This window comes from Trichosporon asahii (assembly GCF_000293215.1).
Source record: "Trichosporon asahii var. asahii CBS 2479 unplaced genomic scaffold scaffold00048, whole genome shotgun sequence".
Lineage (NCBI taxonomy): Eukaryota > Fungi > Basidiomycota > Tremellomycetes > Trichosporonales > Trichosporonaceae > Trichosporon > Trichosporon asahii.
Window position 1 is genome coordinate 290,254 of NW_014040876.1, and position 21,335 is coordinate 311,588.

General features: G+C 58.7%; 8 protein-coding genes and 3 non-coding genes across 11 annotated transcripts; 5 read left to right on the forward strand and 6 right to left on the reverse strand.

Moving 5' to 3' along the window:
• The first annotated feature begins 444 nt into the window (after positions 1-444).
• On the forward strand, positions 445-534 carry A1Q1_t174. Its single transcript has one exon. It is a non-coding gene; the product is annotated as a tRNA-Lys (tRNA).
• Positions 535-1,291: 757 nt separating this feature from the next.
• A1Q1_t177 lies at positions 1,292-1,408 on the reverse strand. The gene has a single exon. It is a non-coding gene; the product is annotated as a tRNA-Thr (tRNA).
• Positions 1,409-1,802: 394 nt separating this feature from the next.
• On the reverse strand, positions 1,803-1,897 carry A1Q1_t176. The gene has a single exon. It is a non-coding gene; the product is annotated as a tRNA-Ser (tRNA).
• A 960-nt stretch (positions 1,898-2,857) lies between these two features.
• On the forward strand, positions 2,858-4,674 carry A1Q1_01193 (uncharacterized protein; the record flags this gene model as incomplete). The annotated part of the gene is made up of 3 exons (XM_014325468.1): positions 2,858-2,883; positions 3,123-3,309; positions 3,361-4,674. The coding sequence occupies 3 exons, from the start codon at positions 2,858-2,860 to the stop codon at positions 4,672-4,674; spliced, it is 1,527 nt and encodes a 508-aa protein (XP_014180943.1).
• A 263-nt stretch (positions 4,675-4,937) lies between these two features.
• A1Q1_01194 (uncharacterized protein) lies at positions 4,938-5,403 on the reverse strand (the record flags this gene model as incomplete). The annotated part of the gene is made up of 3 exons (XM_014325469.1): positions 4,938-5,024; positions 5,081-5,254; positions 5,365-5,403. 3 exons carry the CDS (start codon positions 5,401-5,403, stop codon positions 4,938-4,940), a joined length of 300 nt encoding a protein of 99 aa, XP_014180944.1.
• Positions 5,404-6,690: 1,287 nt separating this feature from the next.
• Positions 6,691-7,479, forward strand: A1Q1_01195 (uncharacterized protein; the record flags this gene model as incomplete). Its single annotated transcript, XM_014325470.1, has 1 exon — positions 6,691-7,479. The coding sequence occupies one exon, from the start codon at positions 6,691-6,693 to the stop codon at positions 7,477-7,479; it is 789 nt and encodes a 262-aa protein (XP_014180945.1).
• Positions 7,480-8,705: 1,226 nt separating this feature from the next.
• On the reverse strand, positions 8,706-9,494 carry A1Q1_01196 (uncharacterized protein; the record flags this gene model as incomplete). The annotated part of the gene is made up of 1 exon (XM_014325471.1): positions 8,706-9,494. One exon carries the CDS (start codon positions 9,492-9,494, stop codon positions 8,706-8,708), a length of 789 nt encoding a protein of 262 aa, XP_014180946.1.
• A 664-nt stretch (positions 9,495-10,158) lies between these two features.
• On the forward strand, positions 10,159-10,833 carry A1Q1_01197 (uncharacterized protein; the record flags this gene model as incomplete). Its single annotated transcript, XM_014325472.1, has 1 exon — positions 10,159-10,833. The coding sequence occupies one exon, from the start codon at positions 10,159-10,161 to the stop codon at positions 10,831-10,833; it is 675 nt and encodes a 224-aa protein (XP_014180947.1).
• Positions 10,834-11,881: 1,048 nt separating this feature from the next.
• A1Q1_01198 (uncharacterized protein) lies at positions 11,882-12,737 on the forward strand (the record flags this gene model as incomplete). Its single annotated transcript, XM_014325473.1, has 3 exons — positions 11,882-12,216; positions 12,271-12,451; positions 12,597-12,737. The coding sequence occupies 3 exons, from the start codon at positions 11,882-11,884 to the stop codon at positions 12,735-12,737; spliced, it is 657 nt and encodes a 218-aa protein (XP_014180948.1).
• Positions 12,738-12,979: 242 nt separating this feature from the next.
• A1Q1_01199 (uncharacterized protein) lies at positions 12,980-15,487 on the reverse strand (the record flags this gene model as incomplete). The annotated part of the gene is made up of 5 exons (XM_014325474.1): positions 12,980-13,972; positions 14,045-14,249; positions 14,309-14,968; positions 15,337-15,355; positions 15,403-15,487. 5 exons carry the CDS (start codon positions 15,485-15,487, stop codon positions 12,980-12,982), a joined length of 1,962 nt encoding a protein of 653 aa, XP_014180949.1.
• A 666-nt stretch (positions 15,488-16,153) lies between these two features.
• Positions 16,154-19,152, reverse strand: A1Q1_01200 (uncharacterized protein; the record flags this gene model as incomplete). Its single annotated transcript, XM_014325475.1, has 2 exons — positions 16,154-18,858; positions 18,897-19,152. 2 exons carry the CDS (start codon positions 19,150-19,152, stop codon positions 16,154-16,156), a joined length of 2,961 nt encoding a protein of 986 aa, XP_014180950.1.
• Between the last annotated feature and the right edge of the window lie 2,183 nt (positions 19,153-21,335).

A 21,335-nucleotide genomic window follows, 5' to 3' on the forward strand; every position in this document is an offset into this window, starting at 1 on the left:
CGTCTGCGTCCAAGAACACATCGAGGATCTTGTGCCTGCGCCGACCGGGATCGGAGCCGTACCGGTCCGGCTCGCAGATCTCCTCGTTAGCAAGCCGAACGCACTTGTGCACTACGATCACTGAGATGAGTGCTTGAGAGGGAAGCCCACGTTCGTCATTCTGCAACACCAGCTAGCCTTAGTCTTAGACGCCTCCACCGCCCCCGGCCGACTCCGAAGGCACCCATGCCAAGCGGGGGCGTTGTCCAGAACCCACCCCGTCTCTCGCCATTCCGTTTGTTCAACCCCGCGCCTCCTCGACGCCTCCCCGAACTCCGAAACATCATATCTTCCTTGCTTTCTGTCCGCTGGGCGGTGAACTCATGCCAGCGGTGCACATTCTTGACGGCTTCGGCGCTCCCAAGCCCGCCGCCGCTACGCCGCAGTCATCAGCTTACGAGCTCCGCCTCGTTATATCAGTCGGTAGATAGTGTGACTCTTACGCAACAACGCCGATTGATCACACAGTCATGGGTTCGAGCCCCATACGAGGCTCATTTTTGGCCCCTTGGAGGGGGAAGAGGACGTCGGCGGCGCCATGGCGTTGGAGAGAGGATTTGTGGCTTGACCAGAACGTGGGCGGCGCCGGAGACGGATTCAGGAACGGAAGTGGAGGGTGCACGGTGTTGACCGGAGACGGGCGTCAGGCTTCATCAGATGGTCTGTTAGGAGCCTCTCAAGCATCTAAAAGACAGCGCTGAACTTGATTAGAGGAGTGGATGCAGAGCTGGTATTCCATTGCCTGATGACGAGACAGAGCGTCGATCCTGATCGGTGAACCGGTCTCACCTTGACATCACGCAGTTTGGAGCTGATGCGCCTTCCGTTTCCCTCCAAATGTCCCGTCGCTCTGCTGCCGACCCTGCATTCTTGGCATCTACAACTAACGGAGCTCACCGCGAGACCTTCTATGGTTGAGGAGGGACCGCGGGCACCGCTTGAAGGTGTGATTGCCTGTGGCTTGCGCGTCCCACTCTAACGGGAGGCTTCTGCAGCTCCTCTCTCCACGCCTCTTCTGTACGGCAATCCCCACCTGCAAAGTCCCTCAACGATGAGTCCAAGAAGCATGTTCGAAGCTTGATGGCCCTCCAAACCGCCTCGCATTGGACGTGCAGACACCCCGAGTCGTCAGGGTTCTCCCCACCCCAGACCCTGCGCTCGCCATCTCCGCCCCGCTCCAGCCAGTCAGACTTCCTCTTCCTCCAAAAAAGCGAACCAGGCGCCGTCGCCGACTCCTGGTTGCTCTGCTGTATGCCCCCAAGCGGGATTGAACCACTGACCTTTCCTTAAGAGCTGTAGACCTCTCTCTCCGAAGAGGAGGAAGAGGAACAACTACGAGAGGAACGCACTGCCACTGTGCTATGCGGGCGGATGCTAGATCTCCGACGCGCGTACTGAAGTAGGGGGCGAAACGGTTCATGCATGCCAGACATGTGTGCATGTGTACATCGACGCCTGTGGAAAGTATGCAGAGAAAACGGGCAGCCGGAAGGAACGAGTGGGAGACGCAGATTGGGCGCCAGGCGAGTCTGCCACCTGTGAATACAGGGCGCAGCGGCTTTAAGTCGCTCCAAGCAAAAACGGGGGCGAAGTCGCCGATCACACACACACAAGTCTGACCTCGGCCACATGCATCAATGTGGCTACCTGCATCACGTCATCATCTCTGCACAAGGTTTCTGCACCATTTCGACGTGAAAAGAGCTGGAGATCAGTGCAAAAAGCTCTCAGAGTAGCGGACGAGCCGCTGAGCAAGAAGATAACGACGCCTGTGAGATTCGAACTCACGCGGGAAAATCCCAACCGCTGTCTAGCTCGATAGCAAGCGATCACCTTAAAACCACTCGGTCAAAGCGCCTCCAAATGTCTGTTTTGACGGGGCAGAGAACGCGGGAACATCCTCGTCGAGGATGAGAGTCGAAGAACATGAGTCAGCTGTCGAAAAAGAAATTATCCAAAATAATCATCGAGTGCCACATGGGGCGCAAGTTGTGTGGGTGGAGGTCGTGTGGATCGTGCCTCGGCCGAGGGCGGGGATCACGAGAGCAGGCAAAAAGTCGGCGGGATGCGAGTGGTTGTGACACTGTAGGCGGCTCGGCAAGTGCGCTGAGGACGGGCAGAGTTGCATGAGTTGGTGTCCAGCGCTCGGGGATATGCGAATGTGATGGCGGAGTGTGAGGATGACTCGTCGACGAGCGAAGATCGATGATGGGCAATGTGGAGACGTCAGAGTCCCAGGCTACACACTTGCGTATCTGTACGTGCATATGGAACAATAGGCGATGCTACAAGAGTATGAGTACGAGTGCGGTGGATTTGCTTCCGCTCTTTGTGGCTAGGCTTCGTCAGTCATGGTGGTGTCAAGTAGAAAGTGACGGGTACCAGACTTGAGATCGAGGACTGGAGAAGGGAAACTATTTCGTGTTGATATGCATAAGAGAAGAGTGGTTCTATGTCGCTACGGGCTCTCTTCAAGCGAGTTGCGGCGGCTGACAGAGTCCATGATGGCTAACAGTTAACATCACTTTTATGGAGCTGCATCGACGGGGACTGAAAGGGGCGAGCCCCTTGGGGCTCGGAGGAAAACACTTGCCATATGCAGAGGGGACGTCCGATTATCTGTTAGGTCTCCTAGGTTCCCAGGCGGAGCACACTGCCTGTTCATACAGTATTCTCTCTGTGCGCTCGACCTCTGAACACACAGCTGTATATTCTGCAGCCTGCTCCCTCCGACCAGCGGCCTGGCAATCCCGCTCCATCTACACAACGATGCCCCGTCACAGCTTCCTCGCACCTTCGCGCACTCCTCACTCCCCCAATGCGTCAACCAACACACGACGGGCTGTGCGCACACCTCCCAGCGAGTGCACACCAAGCCGGGTGCCCTTTTCGCTGAACGCTTCACACGTCGTTCAACTGCTGCCTTCTTTCTTCCATCCACTTCTTCCCTTCCATCATGGACATCGAGATTCTCCACTCACCAACCCCGGTCTCAGAGATGAGGACCTCTGTTACAGAGCCTCCTTCGCCTTTGACTTCCTCTTCAGAGTAGGTATCGATCCCAATGGTGACTGACCCCGCAGGGACGAAGAAGCTGGCGTTCGCCACCCTGTCCGACCTGAGCGGATTGACAGTCATTCGGCGGGCAGCACGACTCTACCTGCGCCAAGTGCCAGCCCCACTCTTGCGGAAGAGCGCAGCGCGGCGGGCACGCTCGTCGCCATTGGATATCAGACGTACGCGTATGAGAAGCTCTTGGAAGCACAACGCGTGAGTACAGCTTTCTTGCTTTTTTCTCTAGCTGACTGTCAGATTCGTGAGGAAAACGCTGAAGTTGTTCTGCCGACCTTCGACGACACTGCCTTAGCATTGTACACGTCTCACAGGGAGGATCTTCCGCCCCGCCAGCTGTACTATCCTGAAGAGAACTACGCCGCGTCTCGCCATCACGATGGTCGTCATGGTGTGTACACCCATCACGATGACGATTATGGTGCGTCCGCGCGTCACGACCGCGGCACCTACAGTGAGGGCTCTTCGAGGACTGTACCATATGAGGTCTGGGATAAGCGGGACCGCTCTCAATTCCCCCAACTCGCCCCTCTGCCTGAGTCTCACTCGCACAATGACGGCCAGTATCGATACTCATCCCCGCCGCCACGTCGCGACCCTTTCCACCTCCGCGGGGACACTTACAGCGACGGCCGACGGTCCGCCAAGCTTGCACCACTGCCATCCCTTCCACAGCTGGGCCCGATGCCCTCCTTCGTGCAGCCCAAGCAGTCCAGGCACGACCGTGAACCTTGTCACACTTATAAGCGACACGAGGACCAGTGGCGCGAGCGGCGCCGCGACCGCGCGGCTCCTTATCCTCTTCCCAACTACCCCGCCTATCGCTCTGACAACGAAGCCGGGCACTACGTTGACCATCGTCATCAGCAGAATTACGAGCACCAGCCTCCACTTCAACCCCCGAACTGGCCGCCTCCGGAAGAGTATCACGCCCCGGGCACTGCTTCGCACCATCACACGATGCCTGCCCCCAACGCTCACGCTACTGAGTACGGCCAGCCCGCGCAGCAGTATTTCCAGCAGCAGATCGAGAATATCCACCCCGCACTCCTGCCGCCCAACATGCCCGCCGCCGCTCCATCCAAGCGCGGCCGGTCCTGGAAGATCCCGCCCGCTCCTACTCGTGGAAAGGCGCCTGCGCGCGGCAAGGGAGCTACTCGGGGCAAGGCGCCGACCCGCAAGAACCCGCCCCGTGGCAAGGGAAAGCAGAAGGAGACCACTCCACAGCCAGAGCCAGAGCGTCCTGTCAGGTCGCCATCTGTCACTGAGATCCCGGACTCGCCGGCGGCGGAGGCTGTTGAGGCACCGAAGCAGGTTGCAGCGACCAAGGGCAACGTGGACACCGTTGGAGAGGGGACGGATGCGGGTGACGATGGTCAGGTGGATGATGTTGTCATCGCCATGAGTTCCACTGAGGGTAAGACGGGACAGGAGGCTTCAGGGAAGAATGGTCCGGAGCCGGACGCTGCAGAGTATTCTGTCGAGGGTAAGACAGACGGTAGGGCGAGTATGACGGAAAGCACCGACGTCGTCGCCTCTCCAACCCCACAGTCGATGTGGTAAATCAAGAGCTGGAGTGAGCCAAAGCGAATGAGGCTCGGCGGCTAGCGCCGCCTCTGCCCACGTCCATGGCGTGGAGAGGCCCGGTGGACTTGTCGGCCGATGTGGACGAGTAGATGACCATCAGAACGTCAATGAGGTGAAAGTGGGTCGGAGTGGTGTATAGCGATGGTGTGCATAGCACAATAGGTTAGTAACGTCAATGCTGATGCACACTGTCTCCTTAAGTCCTTCACATCAGACTTCTTCCATCACAATGCGACCACTCAAAGCTTAGCCTTGTCCTCAATCTCGTCGTAGAACGTGAGCTCGGTCTGCTTGGCGCAGAGAGGGTGGACCTTCTTTCCGAACACCTTGAAGTGCTAGTTGTCAGTGTTGCCCAGAGAAACCGCCGATGGAAGCAACTCACGGGGTTCGCGGCGTGGGTCTGGATCGCCTGGGCGTTCTCGTAGCGCTCGACGGCTACGAAGGATCCCTTCGCATCCTTCTTGCCCGAGAGAACGTGCCAGCCAAGCGTGCCGGGGTCCTTGCGGTAGATCGGCGCCGCCTCCGCAAGAGCGTCACGGAGCTCGTTCTCCTTTCCCTGTAGATTGTCAGACACTAGTCCTCCATGTCTCCGTAACCTCCACCGGCTCATTCCTATACCGTCCAATGAGGGCACGGCAAGCATGAGTCGAAGAGCGAGCTACTCACAGGCTTAGGGGTGAACTTGGCGATGATAGTGATGCCCATTGTGACTTGTTCGATGGAGAGAGATGCTCCCCAGCGCCGAGATTTAATGTCGATCCAAGCCCACCGCCGGTTACATAGCCGGGGTAGCTCGGTCGGGCAACGCCGACGGCCAGATTGGTTCCGCGCCCTTCGCTGATGGTGGTGCGGCCGTTGCAGCCCGTCACCGACGGCCAATGCATGCATCTTTGCTCTTCCTCAGTCAGCGGGCGCCTGTTCCGTCATTCATTTAAAGCTGGACATGCATAGAGTGGGTTGGTGTACGTTGTTGATATCCTGTGGGGGGCGATGCGCGTTGACTCTCCGACCGGATACCCGGCGACTTCCATTAATGGGTCGGCAACTAACAGCAATCAGATACAGTCGCTTTCAGCACCGCCATGCATACAATCGCAGGGGTACGAGGTACCGTGGATGAGCTGGGCGACTTCGTGCTATGAGGGTAGACAAGGTCAACGTATTCGACAGACCGTTTATAGGGTGCAGTTTTTGGACAACGAGGAGCGAGAAGACAACAGTATGGGGTACGAGCCTTTGCACTCATTTCGATGTCACACTTGCGAGGCGAGCTGGGGAGACGGTAGTCTGAACTCTACCGTCTGGATTCGGTGGCCATAGGCCCAGCAGCTCACCAGGTTCATAAATCCAATTATTATTCATCAGGAGACGGGCGAAGAAAGGGACGGACGGCTTCTGCGCGCACCACGACGTTCCTTTTCTGACGAGGTCGTCAACGACACTACCGACTTTCTGCATCTGGCACTCGAAGGGGAAATTTGACGCAGCGGGCCAAAAACCCCAACCGAGTTTGGCATGAGGGCATAGAGCAATGAGTGCAATGAGTGCAATGTGCAGTACTAACGGTACTGCAGTGTCAGGTACCGACACCCTGGTCATGTGTGCGTCTAGCGTGGATTACGTCAGCGGTCATGTCACGCGGCTGATTCGGGTGGTGTGGTGATGGGGCTGCGCCCATGTGCCAGGTCGGGTTAGCACATGCTTGCTTTATTGATCCGCCGTGGGACAATGTCATCCTCAGCATGTCCCACGGGGACCCCTCTCACGCTCTGAAGCCGGAAACAGATTGTTAGCTGGCACACTCCGAGAGCGGCACACCGCTGCGCACCTAGTGAGGCACAAGGCTTCGTATTTCTAGGCAGCCGCGCGGCACTCTGGGCACCACCTCCAGGTCAACTTCGAGGCTACACTTGTGGCCCAGTAAAGTACGCATATAAACCCGCGGCGCCGCGATTCTCTCATCATCCATTAATCGGAACACCACAACCACCCATGCGTATCACTTGCTCTTTCCCGAAGAACGACACCGTCAAAGCGGCTTGTTGCTACAATGACTCTATACCAAACCAACTGTCTCAGTTCAACCTTACGCAGGACATAGCCTCGTTCTGTGTAGTGAACGACGATCTCGATTACGTCGTCAACTGTGTGGCCGAGCACGATATTAGCATAGACGAATGCCATATCGAGGGCGTCCAGGCCGCCAGCACGACCGGCGACAAAGATTCTTCTTGGGCGCCTGCGCCGTCTCGTCCCAAACGTCTGGGACTACTCGTGACCTCTCTCTTGGGTCTCACCCTGCTGATGGGTGTCTCAGCTGCCGATTCGAACTTCACAATCTGCAAAACATTCACCGCCAGTGATACAGCCGACTGGGACTTCAACGCTCGCACGGAAGCGAAGTTGCTGAGCTCCTCGTACACCGACTGTCGCGGTTCGCATCAGACATGCTCAGTCACGGATGACGTCCCTGTATCTTGGAGCGTCGCTTGGTCAAGTCCTCCGGGGGTAGAGGTGCGCGCTGATGTTCACCCTCTGATCAACATGATCCAGGAGGCAAACGATACGCAGAAGTATGGCGAGAACGTCAGCTGGCCGGAAATCCCGAATCACAAGGTTTGGATGTTCCCTCACACTGCTGTAGTCGCTATGGAGGGATCTGCGGCCGCGACTCGGGTTCCGGGAACTTTCAGCGACTGTGACAACAAGAATACGTACCAGGGGTCGGCCCTGGTTCCCCGCGCCGATGACTTTTGGGCCAAAGCCGTACAGGATATATAGGTGATGCATTCAGGAAGTTGATATAATGCAAGCTATGAATGACTTCAATCTGTACGCATTCAATTGCTGTTGCTGTTCCCGCCAGGACCCTAGTGGTGATGGTTTGCTTGCGAGCGAGTCAGGATTACCTTGCTTCAAGGAGAGGCACCTCCGCCAGGCCGAGCGGTTCTGTCGAAGCGCGCCACCCTCGTGCCCTTCCGGTGCCTCTATTGTCCTTGCCCTCCGTCGGAAGCGTGCCTCCAGACCTTTCGTCCCCGCGGCTTCTCACTGATGACTTGAGTAATGGGTGGACCCAGAATGAGAACTCGGCGAGTTACTCGGTGACTATCGCGTGCTAGGGCGCGGCATCTAGCTCGGTCACTTCCCAGGAATCCGATTGATAATAACGGCAGCGCTGCTGCGCCTCTGGCTTATGCACAGCCTCTGATAGTGGAGCACCAAGTCGCACGTTCCAACATGGGCAGAGCCCCTGAACAGCTACTCTTGTGCATCGGTTGCTATCGTAGACCTGGGTCCCCTGAGAGATACTGGGTGATCTTCCTCGCATGCACGGCAGCTTGGGTAGTATGCATCATTCGTATTGTTTACCGTTTCATTCCGCAGCCGCTCAGGCCCAGAGACCGGAGATACCGACCCTACTCGGATGTTTGATGTACTTCAGGCTTCACCCCGACGCAAAGGGCAGTGGGGCGACCCTACGCAATCCTTCAGTCAGCCGCAGTAATCCTACTGCAATTCGTGCCGGTGGCATGTGACTAGCCAACCTTAACCAAACGTTGTTGCCTGACCCAACAGAAGCGGCGCCTTTACCCACATGTACGCCCTTGCTTCGGCAAGAAAGACATGTGACCATGCATATGAACCCCGAGGTACCTTGTGATCAGGTTGCTCACCTCCTGGTCGCTCTCCACGACATCTTTGCGTATTACTGCCGTAACGCGTGGAGCCTCACACACTATCGCACACACATGACAGCTGTCGTGCCTGACTAAACAACACGAGGTTGGGTCCTGGGACGTGACCCAGTTGCACTTAGCGCATCTGATTAACCCATCAGGTCATGTGCTTGGGGAATCACGGCGGCCGTCTTGAGGTCCACAGGCGCATGCCACCGAGACGTATCAGGCAGCTGCCGAGTTGCGACCTCACGCCTCATCATGTCCTTTTCATGGGGCTCCCATTGCGTATCATATTCTACAAAAGTTACGTAGAGAGGAAAGCTTGGGCTACGCAGGGCCCTGAACAGCCTTGTACCAGAACTGGTCCGCGCGGGGAAGTAACACAGATCCGGGATAGGCCTGCTCGTTGTCGCAGTCGCTGAATGTTCCTGGAATACGCGTGGCCGATGCCTGGCCCTTCACGTTTACAACGGCCCCCGGAGGGACCGCCCATTGTTCATGCTCGGGGACCTTTGGAAACTCGACCGCTTCGCCGTAGACCTTGTGGTCCAACTCGTTAGCTTTCGAAACTATAGCCTTGAAATCGGCATGCACTTCGACGCCAGGAGGAGCAAACCACTCAGCCTTCCAGGTTGGGCGCATCTCGTCATCGGCTTTCAAGCTGCAACGTGAAGAGCCACGGCAATCGGCGGCACCCTGATAAAGAGGTGACAGAGATGTGCGGGCGTTCACGTCCCAGTCGGATTTGGACTCGGAGTTGACCTTGAAAGTCTTGCAGACGGTGGAGTTCGACGCAGGGGCGGCCGAAACGCCGGCGAGCAGGCTGAGCCCAAGGAGAGTAAGACAGAGCATTCCCAGGCGAGTGGGAGGGGATGAAGCGGAAGCGTACGACTTCTTGGCTGCGGTCGCAGTGTTAATGCCGTCAACTCGGCATTCATCGACGGTGATCGAATGATCGGCGAGACAACCGATGAGGTAATCCAACTTGTCCACCGCGCAATACGTCGCCTGGTCTTGCTTCAACGTGAAGCTGGAAAGTTGCTCGGGTTTGGGTCCGTACTTGCAGCATTCCGCTTCGACAGTGTTGTTCTTGGGGAAGGAGCAAGTGAAGATCATCTTGACTGCGGGTGTAGTGAGGATGAAGCGGGTGGGGATGGGATTTGCGTCTCATCTTATACCATGCTGCGGAGCATGACTAGCCTGCTTTCGAGCTCGCTAGTTCTCTGTCAACACCTAGCACTGAATAGCGTTCTGCCTAGTTGTCGTAATAGTGCTAGCTGAAGTTAGCTGCAATCGCAGCGCTTGAACCTGCACGCGATAAAGACGAGACATAGGGCTGTTTCCCGAGAATTTTGGTGATTTTATCATTCCTCGGCCCACTGGCGATGAGCAGAGCAAGGAAGAGAGTACAGCTAAGTGATAGCGGAATTCTCCGAGGCATCTGCTGTGGACTAAGCGAGAGTCCATCCCGGTCACCGACGAGTGAGGTTGCACCCTCCACCTCAGGCTCACCTCAGCCTGGGGAACCAATGCTATCCCTCCTGTGCCTCCCTTCGCCATTGTTACAGACGTGTTACTTCCAAAGTGCGCCAGCATCAGACTGACACGAGCATGCCGTCAACTATCATGTTGGCCGGCGCGTGGGCGCACGTGAGGGTGCCTCCACCACGTCATAATCTCGGGTACTGAATTGCGTTAGACTGCCAGTGGCAGCAGATGATCTGCAGCATTCCCAGCGGAGCTGCGTATAGGAGCTTTCTCATCGGGTTGCCCCACGATCATGCCAGCCGTCGGAGTGGTGGTGTTACGGAGGCACACTCTGCCATCTGAGGTGAACGGAATGATACTTAAGAAGAGGGAGCGCACACCATGGACGCCCCACCACAAATCATCACTGCAAGACCCAGCAACAGATATCGACCCCAGCATGCTTTCGCTCGTTCTCTTCGCCAATCTAGCTGCGGCCGTACCTTTGCCTCAGTCTGAGACCCAGAGCGTCGCCGGAACTACCCCGTACCAGGGCACCTGCAAGAGCTTCGAGTGGGACCCGAAGCCGACATGGGAGGACGGCCACCTGGGGAGCATCCCCGTTTCAAAGCGGATGGATTGCCGGCAGAGTGCCCAGCCCTGCTCCATCAACCACGCGGACGAGGACACCAAGCGCCCCACTGAGTGGTCCTCCTCAGCCAAACTCTCTGACGAGGGCAAGGCTGCAGTCGACAAGGCCGTCGGCGGCGGCGAGCTGCCACCCAAGCCGGCGGGTGGCGGCTTCGAAGGTGCCAGCTACTCGCTCTCCGTCGACCCGGGCCAGATTGGCTACCTCTCGTACAACCCCGCTGCTGTCGTCGTCCACGGTATCTTTAAGGGCTGCGAGGACGGGAAAGACCATGATGGAACTATCCTCTTCCCCACTGGTAAGGGCTCTTTCGGTATCGTAACCGTCGGCTCCCCTTGAGACCGCGACGAACTTGTAGCGCTTTTTTGTAACGTATGGAGAATGATGAAGTCTCCTGTTCTTCGGACGCCACCAGCTGCGGGTAAGGAGAATGCTGCCGGGGTCGTTGTGACATGTAATCGTGAGGCATGGTGTGCGTCGTCTTTGGCTGTGGATCGACCGTCAACATCAAAACGTACCGCACAGTACATGGGGAGCGACAACTCCCCTCCGGCTGCCACTGTTGCCGGCACTAGGCGTCCAGTTGCACTCAGCGCCGTCCCCTACCCTACCCCTGCCTGCGCCAATGCAAGCGGACTGTAACGGCGCCGCACCATCTCTTTAGCGGGTATGCCAAGCGTCAACCCCTGCCCGAAATGGAACCACGTGTAGCCATGCAGTCTAGCGGATGTGCTAACGCTGCGATCGGGTTCGAGCGTCGGGACACTGGTGTGTTCGGGCTGTGATGCCTTGCGTCAAGGCATTAGTGACGGTACTTTGGGATGGTGTGGTCACCATTGAAAGCTACTGACCATGGCCCGCTCCTGCGGCATGCCGTCGGAACTGCGGCGCTACATGGGGCCATGTGCAGCCATACTGCACGAAGCCCGATTGTGGCATAATGCCTCCAAGAGCCAGTATTATTCACGAAATCGCGCCAGACGAGCGTTTCATCAGTCACACTGTCGCCGCTGTTGTCGCCAACTGACGGTGCTCGTGAGCTCTGACCCCGCTTCGACCGCGAAAGTGGCGGAGACCACGGCTAAACTGGCAGAACAGACGTCTGGACGATGTCTGCCCCTTTTCTCGACGGAGCACGCCACACTGTACGCATGCCTCGTCTTTCCCACCCGTTCCATGCCTTGTCCGCGGGAATTCAGTGCTCAATGCGCAGAACGAAGCAGGCATAGCACTCCTTTGACGCAGTACTCCCTCGTTCCAAGCTACGGCGCGCTGTCTACCCGGCAGCCCCGCATACCCAGACACCAAACATTATAAGCCACTGCCGTGTTCCCCTGCTTTGCCCCCGCCTCTCTCCATCTCACCCCCCATATCCCAACAACCCCCAATGCCCACAGCCAAAGACGCCCTCTTCGGGCTCGCCTCCCTCCTAACTCTAGGCCACTTCATAACCTCCTCCATCATCGCCGCCGACGCCATAAACGCCCGGGACAAGTGGCAGCTCGAGGCCCACGGACACGTCCGTCGCGACCTCATCAGCTCGGCGCTAGGGTCGTTGGGTTCGTCGACAGCGAGCGCGGGACCGAAGCCAAGCGATGCGCAGATCGGTACGTTCTCCCAAAGTTCATCGCTGACAGATCAAGCGGCGCAACTGCCCATCTTCCACAGCGGCCTGTTCCGCGCGCTCGTGAATGGGCTGGCGTGGCTGTACTTTGTTTTCCAGTGAGACTCTACTTCGGGGGCCAAGTTGGAGGGGCGGAAGAGACTAACGGACAGCCTGGTTATTCGCAAGACGGCCCCGGCGTCCAGGATCCTCGCGCTCGGGGGCGACTTTGCCTGGCTCGTCGTGTGGACTGTGCTCATCGTCGTCGCGCAGGCTTGGCACTGGCCCCGTCCTACGCCTAAGCGCGGGGTTGAGCTTGCCGATTTGATTCTGTGGGCGGTGCAGCTGGCTTCGGTGAGTCCCACACTGTTCCTTCTTCACAGGAGCATCAGCCAAGTGAGAAGAGGAGGGGAGCGGCGAGGAGGGGTAAATAGTTGGAGAGTTGGAGTGTCGGAGTGGAAAGTCGGATGGAAATGAGAAGACACCAGCTGACACCCAGTACACGCTCGTCTTCCTCTGGCTCCTGAGGGTGCTCGCCAAGGGTGTGCGTCGGTTCGGTCTCCGTGCGCTTGGCAAGTCGGAGCACGCCATCTTGCACCCGGAGGAGGAACAGCCCAAGCTGTTCGAGGGCACTGCTTGAGCAATAAATGCCCCTCTCTGGTCCGCGTCACAGATTCATCGGGCCCCCCTTCGTTCAGTACTGTAACCTCCGTATAGTTTCACGCCACCTATCCTTGATGTCAGCGATGCATTAATGTGTCAGTCCGTCGTGGGCCATATGATACATGAGTTTCTCTGTACAACCTCTCTCTGCCCCCCCTCTTGCTCCCCGTCTCCGCCTCCGATCTCCAATGTGATACCCACTCAGACGCCTAGAACCCCCTAGAACCCATTCATGGGCACGAACAGCTGACTGAACTCCGTCCCATCCAGCGCCGTCGCCGTCGGCGGCGCGACATTCTCGACACTCGGCCAGAAGGCGCTAAGCCACATATCAAAGTCTGGGGCGATATCGCCCTCGATCGCGGGTGTCGGGATCGTAACGGGCGGCGCTGCCTCGTGCAGCCTATTCGTGCGGCCGAGCATGGCGTCGACCTCATCGTTCTCCACTGGTCCTGTGCTGCCGTCCGCCGAGCTGCTGCCGTTGGGCCCGTTCCAGCGCGCCATGAGGCGGTTCGTTGCCTGCGCCGCCAGTTTTTGGCCACGCGAGCACAGCACGCGATACCAGTCACAAGGGGTTTTGGTCGTCGTTGCCTCGAGAAGCGTGACGCCGCGCATGAGGTGGTGGTGGCATTCATTCGCGAGTCGGCTGTGCGGGGAGCGGCACACGAAGGCGGCGAGGGGCACGAGGGAGGAGTACAGATCGAGGACGACGACGGAGTGCCGCGATACCTTGGGCACCTTTTCGAGCACGTACGCTGCAATGTCGATGACGTTTACGCACGCCTCGTTGATGACGACGAGCACGGAGGCGACCTGCGGCGACTCGAGGGGCTCGTCAGGGCTGTCCTTGAGTGCCTGCGAGAAGCCTGCGCGGTGGAGGTGGAGCATGCCCGTGTTGTGGTGGAGCGACAGGCGGATCTGTTCCAGCAGTGCGCGATCGGTCGCCGGTTCAGAGGGGATCTCGCTCCGTCTCGATGAGAGGGGCACAGCGTCCATGTCGGAGTACACTGTGACACCGGGGAACTTGAGCGCCTTGGGAAGCCGGTGCCAGAACTCGCGCACGGCGCGGTCGCCCAGCTTCAGGCGGCTATCGTCTTCGCTGTTGATGTACTCGGTCAACAGGCGGTGGAGGATGTCGTCCCACTCCCAGCGCCAGCAGAGGTAGGAGGAGTTTGGCTCGTCGCTGGGTCGGAGGGTGTCGAACTGATGCGGCTGGATCGAGGGCGGACATCCGAACCGATTCGACTGGGCGTTAGCGCCGAAATGGATCTAGGATTGACTCACGTTGATACGCTCCAGCGTCAGGAGCTCCCACCACACGCGCCGGCGCGCGTTCACCTCGCGTTCGGGCAGCTTCCACCACGCGCCGTCGCGGTGGAATCCGGCCAGAATCGCAAGACGCAGGGCAAGTCCGACAACAGCGTACAGCTCCTCTGTTCGGCGCGAGCCCGCGTTCAGCGTGAACGAGTAGTGCAGATGAAGAGTCGCCCTGGGTGTCAGCTGCAATCTCACCTTCGAACAGCTCTAAATCATTCCCCATCTACTTACAGACTAGCGACGCTCGTGTTGGTGAGGAAATCGGCGGCACCGAGACAAGCGAGGGAGAGGCGGTTGAATGTGTGTGCTTTTTCCGAGTATGGGCTCTCCCTCTCGTCGAAGAGGCTTCCGACAGCGCTGACGGCGAAGACGAGCGCGAGCTGCGCGGCGTCGTTGCGGTGCAGCGTCTGCCTGCTATGCCCATAGACATCGAGCAGGACGACGTCGAGATAGCTCCTGCTAACGGGGATGAATCGCCAGCAAGTAGCCTCCCAGTACACCTCTAGCAGCGTCTGCATCTCCTCATAAGTCGGAAGAGCGGCGCGTGCTTCGGCGAGGAAAGCAGCTCGATCCTGTAGGAAGAACGGGAAGGTCGTACCCGCCCCAGCGGCGGCGGAGGGTTTGCTCTCCTCGTCCCCTTCGTCGGGGAGGACGTGCGCTGCGGCGGTCGGAGGGTAGAAACGGGAACGCCCGCCGTGACTGATCGAGAGCTGGCCGACGGTAACGGTGCCCTCGGCCACGTCTTGGGGTGAGCACGATGTCGGTGGCGGCATCGGCTTCGTGCCCGCTGGCGAGGACTGGGCGAGCGCCAGCTGCCGCTTGAGGGAGGCAATCTCCTCACGCAGTTCGCGTACCGACGTGCGGGCGGCGACGATGCCCTCGGGGCACAGACTGGCACATCCTGCGGTCAGCTATGACGAGGAACCCGGTAGCGGAGGGGGTGGAATGGCCACGCATAATGACCCACTCGCTGCCCGCTGCGGGCAACGCGAGTCCGACGGCGCCGAGCGAGGACGGCCACCGTGCGATCGTGTGCAAGGGACATCGCTATCAGTATGCCTATCGCATGCGGCGATGTCTGTCTCGCACCGACGTCGGTGATGCATCAGGCATTCCGGTTTGGCCTCTGTGTCTGCGCCTCACGCACGCTCCACAATGCCACGACACGGTGCATCTGGTTGCAGAGGGAGATGTGACACGGTGTTGCGTGTTTGTCCAGTCCGAACCGGGAAACTGATTACTCACCTCGGCGAACGCACTGCTTGCACGGCCAGTCCTCTGCTCCACCTTGGCTTGTCAGCCCCTGAACAGCATAGGAAACTTACTCTTATCGCGATCACGCTCGCAGCGGAGCTTGGAGCGCTTGCACTCTGCGCACGACACGGATGGCCGGCCAATCTTCTTGGGCATTGTCGTTGCGGATGGTGGATGTGTCGGTGTTGCAGTGGAGTACGAGCGGTGGCCAAGTGTTCGCGAGGAAGTATAGCTGGACTGCAAGCGAACGCGAGGTCCCCCTTGCCTTGCCCAGCCTACCACGCGGGGCCCGGCAGGACAGCCTAGGCTGCACCAAAGCGAGCAAGGGCACAGGAGCAGAGGGCGGAGATGGCCGGGTACTCGAACGGGTTATCCGACAGGAACCGGTTATAGTCACCTTCCTGCACGTGACTTGGACCTTGCGATGAATTCTGAGGGCGGCGCACACTTCCGCATCCATCCTCAATCTCATCGATAAGAGATCGATAGTGACTACGTCGAAGTCTACTACGCGCTTACAACGACTTGCTAACAACGGCTAGGCGGATCAAAGTGGACAGGACCAACTTCGAACCGATTCAAACACGAAGCGGACTAACGACGGTACCAGTCACATGGCTCTCGCAAGCTCGAGACGATCGGCCGCCGGGACTAGCTTGGCAGTGATACAGTTTGTGCTCAGTGTCGTTTTGTCGTTCGGTCTGACCTAAGCAACAGCAATCGAGACACATTGTACATTGTGATACTGAGCTTATTCTACTGATCTGGAATACTTCTTGGACCCTACTGATCCCCACACATTTCATCTCCGGCTTCACGGAGCTATCGGTGCTCACGCATGTGATAGACAACCAGTCCCACCAGCAGCACAAGATATCCAATGAGGAACCAGCACAGGGCGAGCACATCGCCATAGTACTTGCCCAGCTCATACCCGAACAGTCGCTTCATGATGTACGCTGCATTGATCTCGATTGCGATGCCGTCCAGGTCGTCCTTGATCGGCAATCCGGCGCCCACCTCATTGACACTGATGGCTTCGAGCGCGAATCCGAGAGGCGTAATGTAGGTTGGCCAGCGGACCCAGGCCGGCACATTCTCCAGCTTTACGAAGAAGCCGGCGTACACGAAGTTGAACATGTTCCAGAGGTTCGAGGCGAGGACGGCGAGGGCGGGGTTGGAACACGCCGCGGCGAGGATGAAGTTGAACAGCGCCATGGAGACTGCGAACTGCATCACGGCGAGGTAGAATTGGGAAAAGTTGACGATCGTGGGCGTCAGACCCACCAGGGCGTAGGTCGTGCACGCCAGCAGGGAGATGGGAATGATGCGCAAGGGCACAATGTCGAAGAGCACGCGGCAGAGGAGCCAGGCTGAGGGAGAGTAGAACCCGCCCCGCTCCCTCAGGAACAGTGGCCGAGCTTCGACCAAGTTGTTGAGTGCGGAAAGGGACGAGAACGAGACGAGAGAGCAGATGAAGAACAGGCATCCGATCCTATTCCTAAACCCAGAGATGGACAGGTCGATACGGGAGAACACGCCCGAGGCGAAGAGACCGAGCACAATGCCTGCGATTACGTGGGAGACGAAGAGCGTCTTGTCTCGCATCAAGTTGGCCCACTCACGCTTACTCAGTACGTCCATCTGAGTGAGGAACGTTGTCTCGCAGCGTCCATCGGGCCACCACGCCGACTTGGGCACGCTCTGTCGCTGGCTTAGATCCACGCTCGTCTCGCCGGCGCAGAGCAGGTCCAGTTCACTCGATCCCGCGCTGCTCAGCTCAGATTCGCTCTCTTCGAGCAACCTGGCCTCCTTGCTCTTGTAGTTCAACGGCACAACTGCATCGCGACCCGTCTGGAGGGGCGGGGAGGCAGTTGCGATCTCAAGCAGGTGGTCGGCCACGTTGTAGTGCGCCGGGCAGGGGAGACCAAAGCGAGCAAAGTAGTCTGCGGGCGCATCGCCGCCGGGGCCGAAATAGAGCTGCTTGCCTCGAGACAGCAGGAGGACTTGCGAGAAGGCGTTGTACAGGGCCGAGGAGGGCTGATGGATTGAGGCGATGACGGTTGTAGGGCAAGTTTCGTCCTCCGTGATGGCCTTCAGGAGGGTGACGATGCGTGCGGCGGATACAGAGTCGAGACCCGAGGTGGGTTCGTCGAGGATAAGGACGTCGGGAGCGCTGATGAGCTCGACGCCGATACTGACTCGACGCATCTCACCGCCAGAGACGCCGCGCGTTTCACCGCTGCCGATGCGGGTGTCTGCGACGTGCTCGAGACCGAGCTGCTGCAGCACAGTTCGAACACGTTCCGCCTTGACGTGGGCGGGGATGTTCTCGGGCAGCCTGAGGTCCGCTGCGAACTGAAGCGTCTCAGCTACGGTCGCAGTGGCGCTGAGGACATCGCGCTGGTCGACGTAGGCTACCTTGATCCGTCCGCCTCCGGTGTAGGACACAGATCCCTCCACATGTCCAGCCTTGTTCTGGCCGGAGAGGATGTCTACCAGCGTCGACTTCCCCGCTCCACTAGGGCCGAGGAGACAGCAGAATCCGCCGGCAGGGATGTCCCCGCAAGAGTCGCGGAGAACGACCTTGCCTCCGTGCGGGCCCACGTTCACGTCCCTTTCGAGTTTCAGGTAGGCTGCCCCGCGGCCGCCCTTCAGCCACTCCTTGAAAGCACGAATGAAGCCGCGCTGCTCTGGAGGGACCTCGTAACCAACACCGGACCAGGAGAGTCCCACACCGGGTCGCTTCATGAAGTCGCCGTGTGTGGGGCGGCGGCGGGCTCGTTCGCGAGAGTAGATGCCGTTCACCGTCGCGATGATTACAGCGAGAATGACGCAAGCCACAGCGAGGAGGCCGGCAATCACGCCTGCGGAAGGGCCGGGAACGTTTGTGTCGAAGGAAGCGTTGTCGATTGTGCTCTGTTCGACGCACTCGCCGAAAGTGCAGTCGGAAAGCGTGAGGCCCTTCTCGCCGAAGAAGTTGGTCACAAGCTGCTGCTTGAACTGACAGTTGTCGTCGCCGCCACAGTCGACGCTAAGCGGACCGTGAAGCTTGTTGATGATGCCGAGGACTCCGGGCGAGCGGCACAGGTCGCTCTCGCCATTGCAGCGACACTCCAGGTCGGCGCAGTCCCATGTCGTGCTGTTGCCGGCGGCTCCGTCTATCTTCGATTTGGCAACGGTCTGTGTGCAGTTCTGAGCCATGCAGCTGAACTGCTCGACATTGTTGATCCAGATTTGCGCATACGCCACACCCTCTCCGCCATTCAGTCCGCCTTTCGTAAGGACCCGCTTGCCGCCGGGATGCTTCGTCGAGTTCAGGGAGCGTGTGATCGTAACGTAGGCGGGACCGGGGAAGAGCATGTTGATCGTCGGGTCGCTGAGCGAACACGTCATCTGGCCCGTTCCGTACACTGTCGGCGAGGCAGAGCAGATGAGGGTGTTGTTCAGCCCCGGGACCTGGGAGTACTTTGTGCCCCATGAGTAGCGGTTCAGCGACGTCGAGCATGCCTGGTTGCTCTGACAGACTGAGGTCAGCATGCTTCAGCTATTCAGAGGCACTTACCCGTACACGTCGGTCCCGTCCAGCCGTCGTCGCATTTGCAGTCCTTTAAGTTGCCGTCCTTCGCCTTGGGGCCGGGAACGTAGAGAGAGCCACCGCACTGAAGCGTGTCGCACTGGGAGCCGATCGATGCACCGAAACCGGCCGGACACGTGCACTCGTCACCCTCCGGAAGGCCGTAATGTGTGCACTGCCTGGCGGCGCTGGCTGTCGCCACCCACAGGGCCGCGGACGCTGCGAAGAGCGCGGGAAGGCGCATCGTGTTGAGACTTGGTCGAATCTATGAGCAGTAATGATACAGTGTAGTTGGACAGTGACTAGTATACAGGCTTGGACGTGTTCGTGGAGGTGAAAGCGGACTAGCGGCTTGGCCGGGGAAGACCATCCACGCTACGGTTAAGTAGTCTAGCGTAGTCTAGCGGGGAAGCCTCACCGCGTCCATGGTAACACACACCAACGTGTTCAATCCGATGATCGCATGCTGCTTGCTCCATTCGTTCGCGGCCGTGTGACGATGGGCTTCCCCTTATCTGAACTTTGATCGAGAGATCCGCTCCACTGAAGACACTGGAAACGGAGCTGGAACGGTGTAACAGGTTGCATTTGTGTGATGCGAGGAAGGTCGGGTGTCAGTGGAGATGAGTGTTCTTACGGGATGGGGATGGTTTCAAATTGTGATGCGACGGGGTTAGGTTGAATCTTATGACCAGGTAGTTCTGGGAGATGTCGGCGATGGTGTTGAAGTGTGCAAAGTTTACAGTCTCGGATTCAACGTCGCAGACGATGTTGCTGAGGAGGAAGACGCATGTCTCGAGGGGGAGCAGCATCGATAAGATTGGGACGGGAGGTGCTTCGACAAGGCACGCCAGCCTGGCCATCTTTACTCGTGTCAAGCTTGTTTCAGACTGAGCGTGGAATGCCACAGACCGGTGATATGCACGTGGGAGCAGTAACGCCGTTGTTGATCCGGGAATGACGCGACACGCGATCGGACGCCAAGGTGAGTGGATTGTTTTGGTGGTGGATTGGTCGTCAGGGCCGGTGGCATTTGTGAATTGTCAGCGGACTGGAATCAATGGAGGATGCCGAGAAGCAGGTCCCGCCTGCCGTGTACGCCGCCGTACGCCGTGAGTGTATGACCGTCTCCGGTGGCGTGGCGGACAGGAAGCGGTAAGCATGCATGCATGTCCAGGATCTGTACACTGTATGCCGTGTGCATGCCCTGGCAGCGCCCTACGAAAATTATTTGCCCCCGCGATGGTTGTTGTGCAAGGGCCTTGTTGACAGCCGATGGCAGCGGACGCCACTGACCTCAAATGCACCGCTCGCATCCCTCAGTCCCTGTTGGTGCCTGCTCGATCCCTCGGGTCTTCAGGGTAATGAGAAGGAACTTCGGACAGTGTGGTCGACCACCACAGCCATGCAGCCAAAAGCCACCCACCGTTGGTCGTCGTCAGTGCATGCACCCGCGAGTGGGTCTTTCGGTCTCACTTTCTCACAAAGCAGTCACCAACCTCCGTCACCATGCATGCACCGTACCTCGTCGTTGCTCATCACTCCCACAAGGCCATCATCATCAGTGCATCACTCGCCGTCGCCGACGCTGTCCTCACTAGCCTCGGCCCTCAGCCTCCAGCCCTACTCACGCGCCTGGTCACTGGCCACTGTGACCCTTAGGCTAGGACCAACTGCTGGACGCGTTCCCGCGCTCACCTTCCGCTTTGAGCTCTCTGTCTTTGCTCCGTTTCATCGCCTCCCTCCACCACCACCACCCACAACTACCCACCATACCCTCCCACCCAGCCTGCTTGGGCTAGCTCGTTCCTCCCACCCTTCAGGCCACCACCACCATCACCAACCGACATACAGCCCTATATCCTGTTCCGAACATTCAACAAAGAACGCGTCAAATCATTCATCCTCACCACTAAGCACTAAGCACGCCGCACACCACGCCTGCCTGCACCTGTCTGCACGCCGGCCTGACGCCCACGGCACGCCCAACGCCCGACGCCGTACGACAAACGAATCAACGCGCGACTTTGGTCTCGTCTCCCGGAACTGGTATTCTCCTGCCTATCCTGCTTATCCTTAGCAACCTTCCGACACCTGAGCACCCGGCCTCAGACCCCCGCCCTCTCCGCCAACCTTACCTCTCCCTCCTCCCTCTCCCTCTCCCTCTCCCTCCCTCACACACACACACACACTCCCCTACCCACTCTCACCACCGGATCGGCCAGGTTGGGTCGCATATGGCGTCTGTCATTTCGCCTTGACCTCCATCTCCTTCTCTCAACAAGTTTTGCCACCTCTGCCTCATTCTTGTCCGTCCAACTCGGCCCATTCGCTCTCTTCACCGCCCTCCCGACTCCCCCTCCCTTCCTTCCCTCCCCTTTCCCCCGCCCCTCCCACCGCCCTCACCCCGCCCATCCCCGTTCCCGC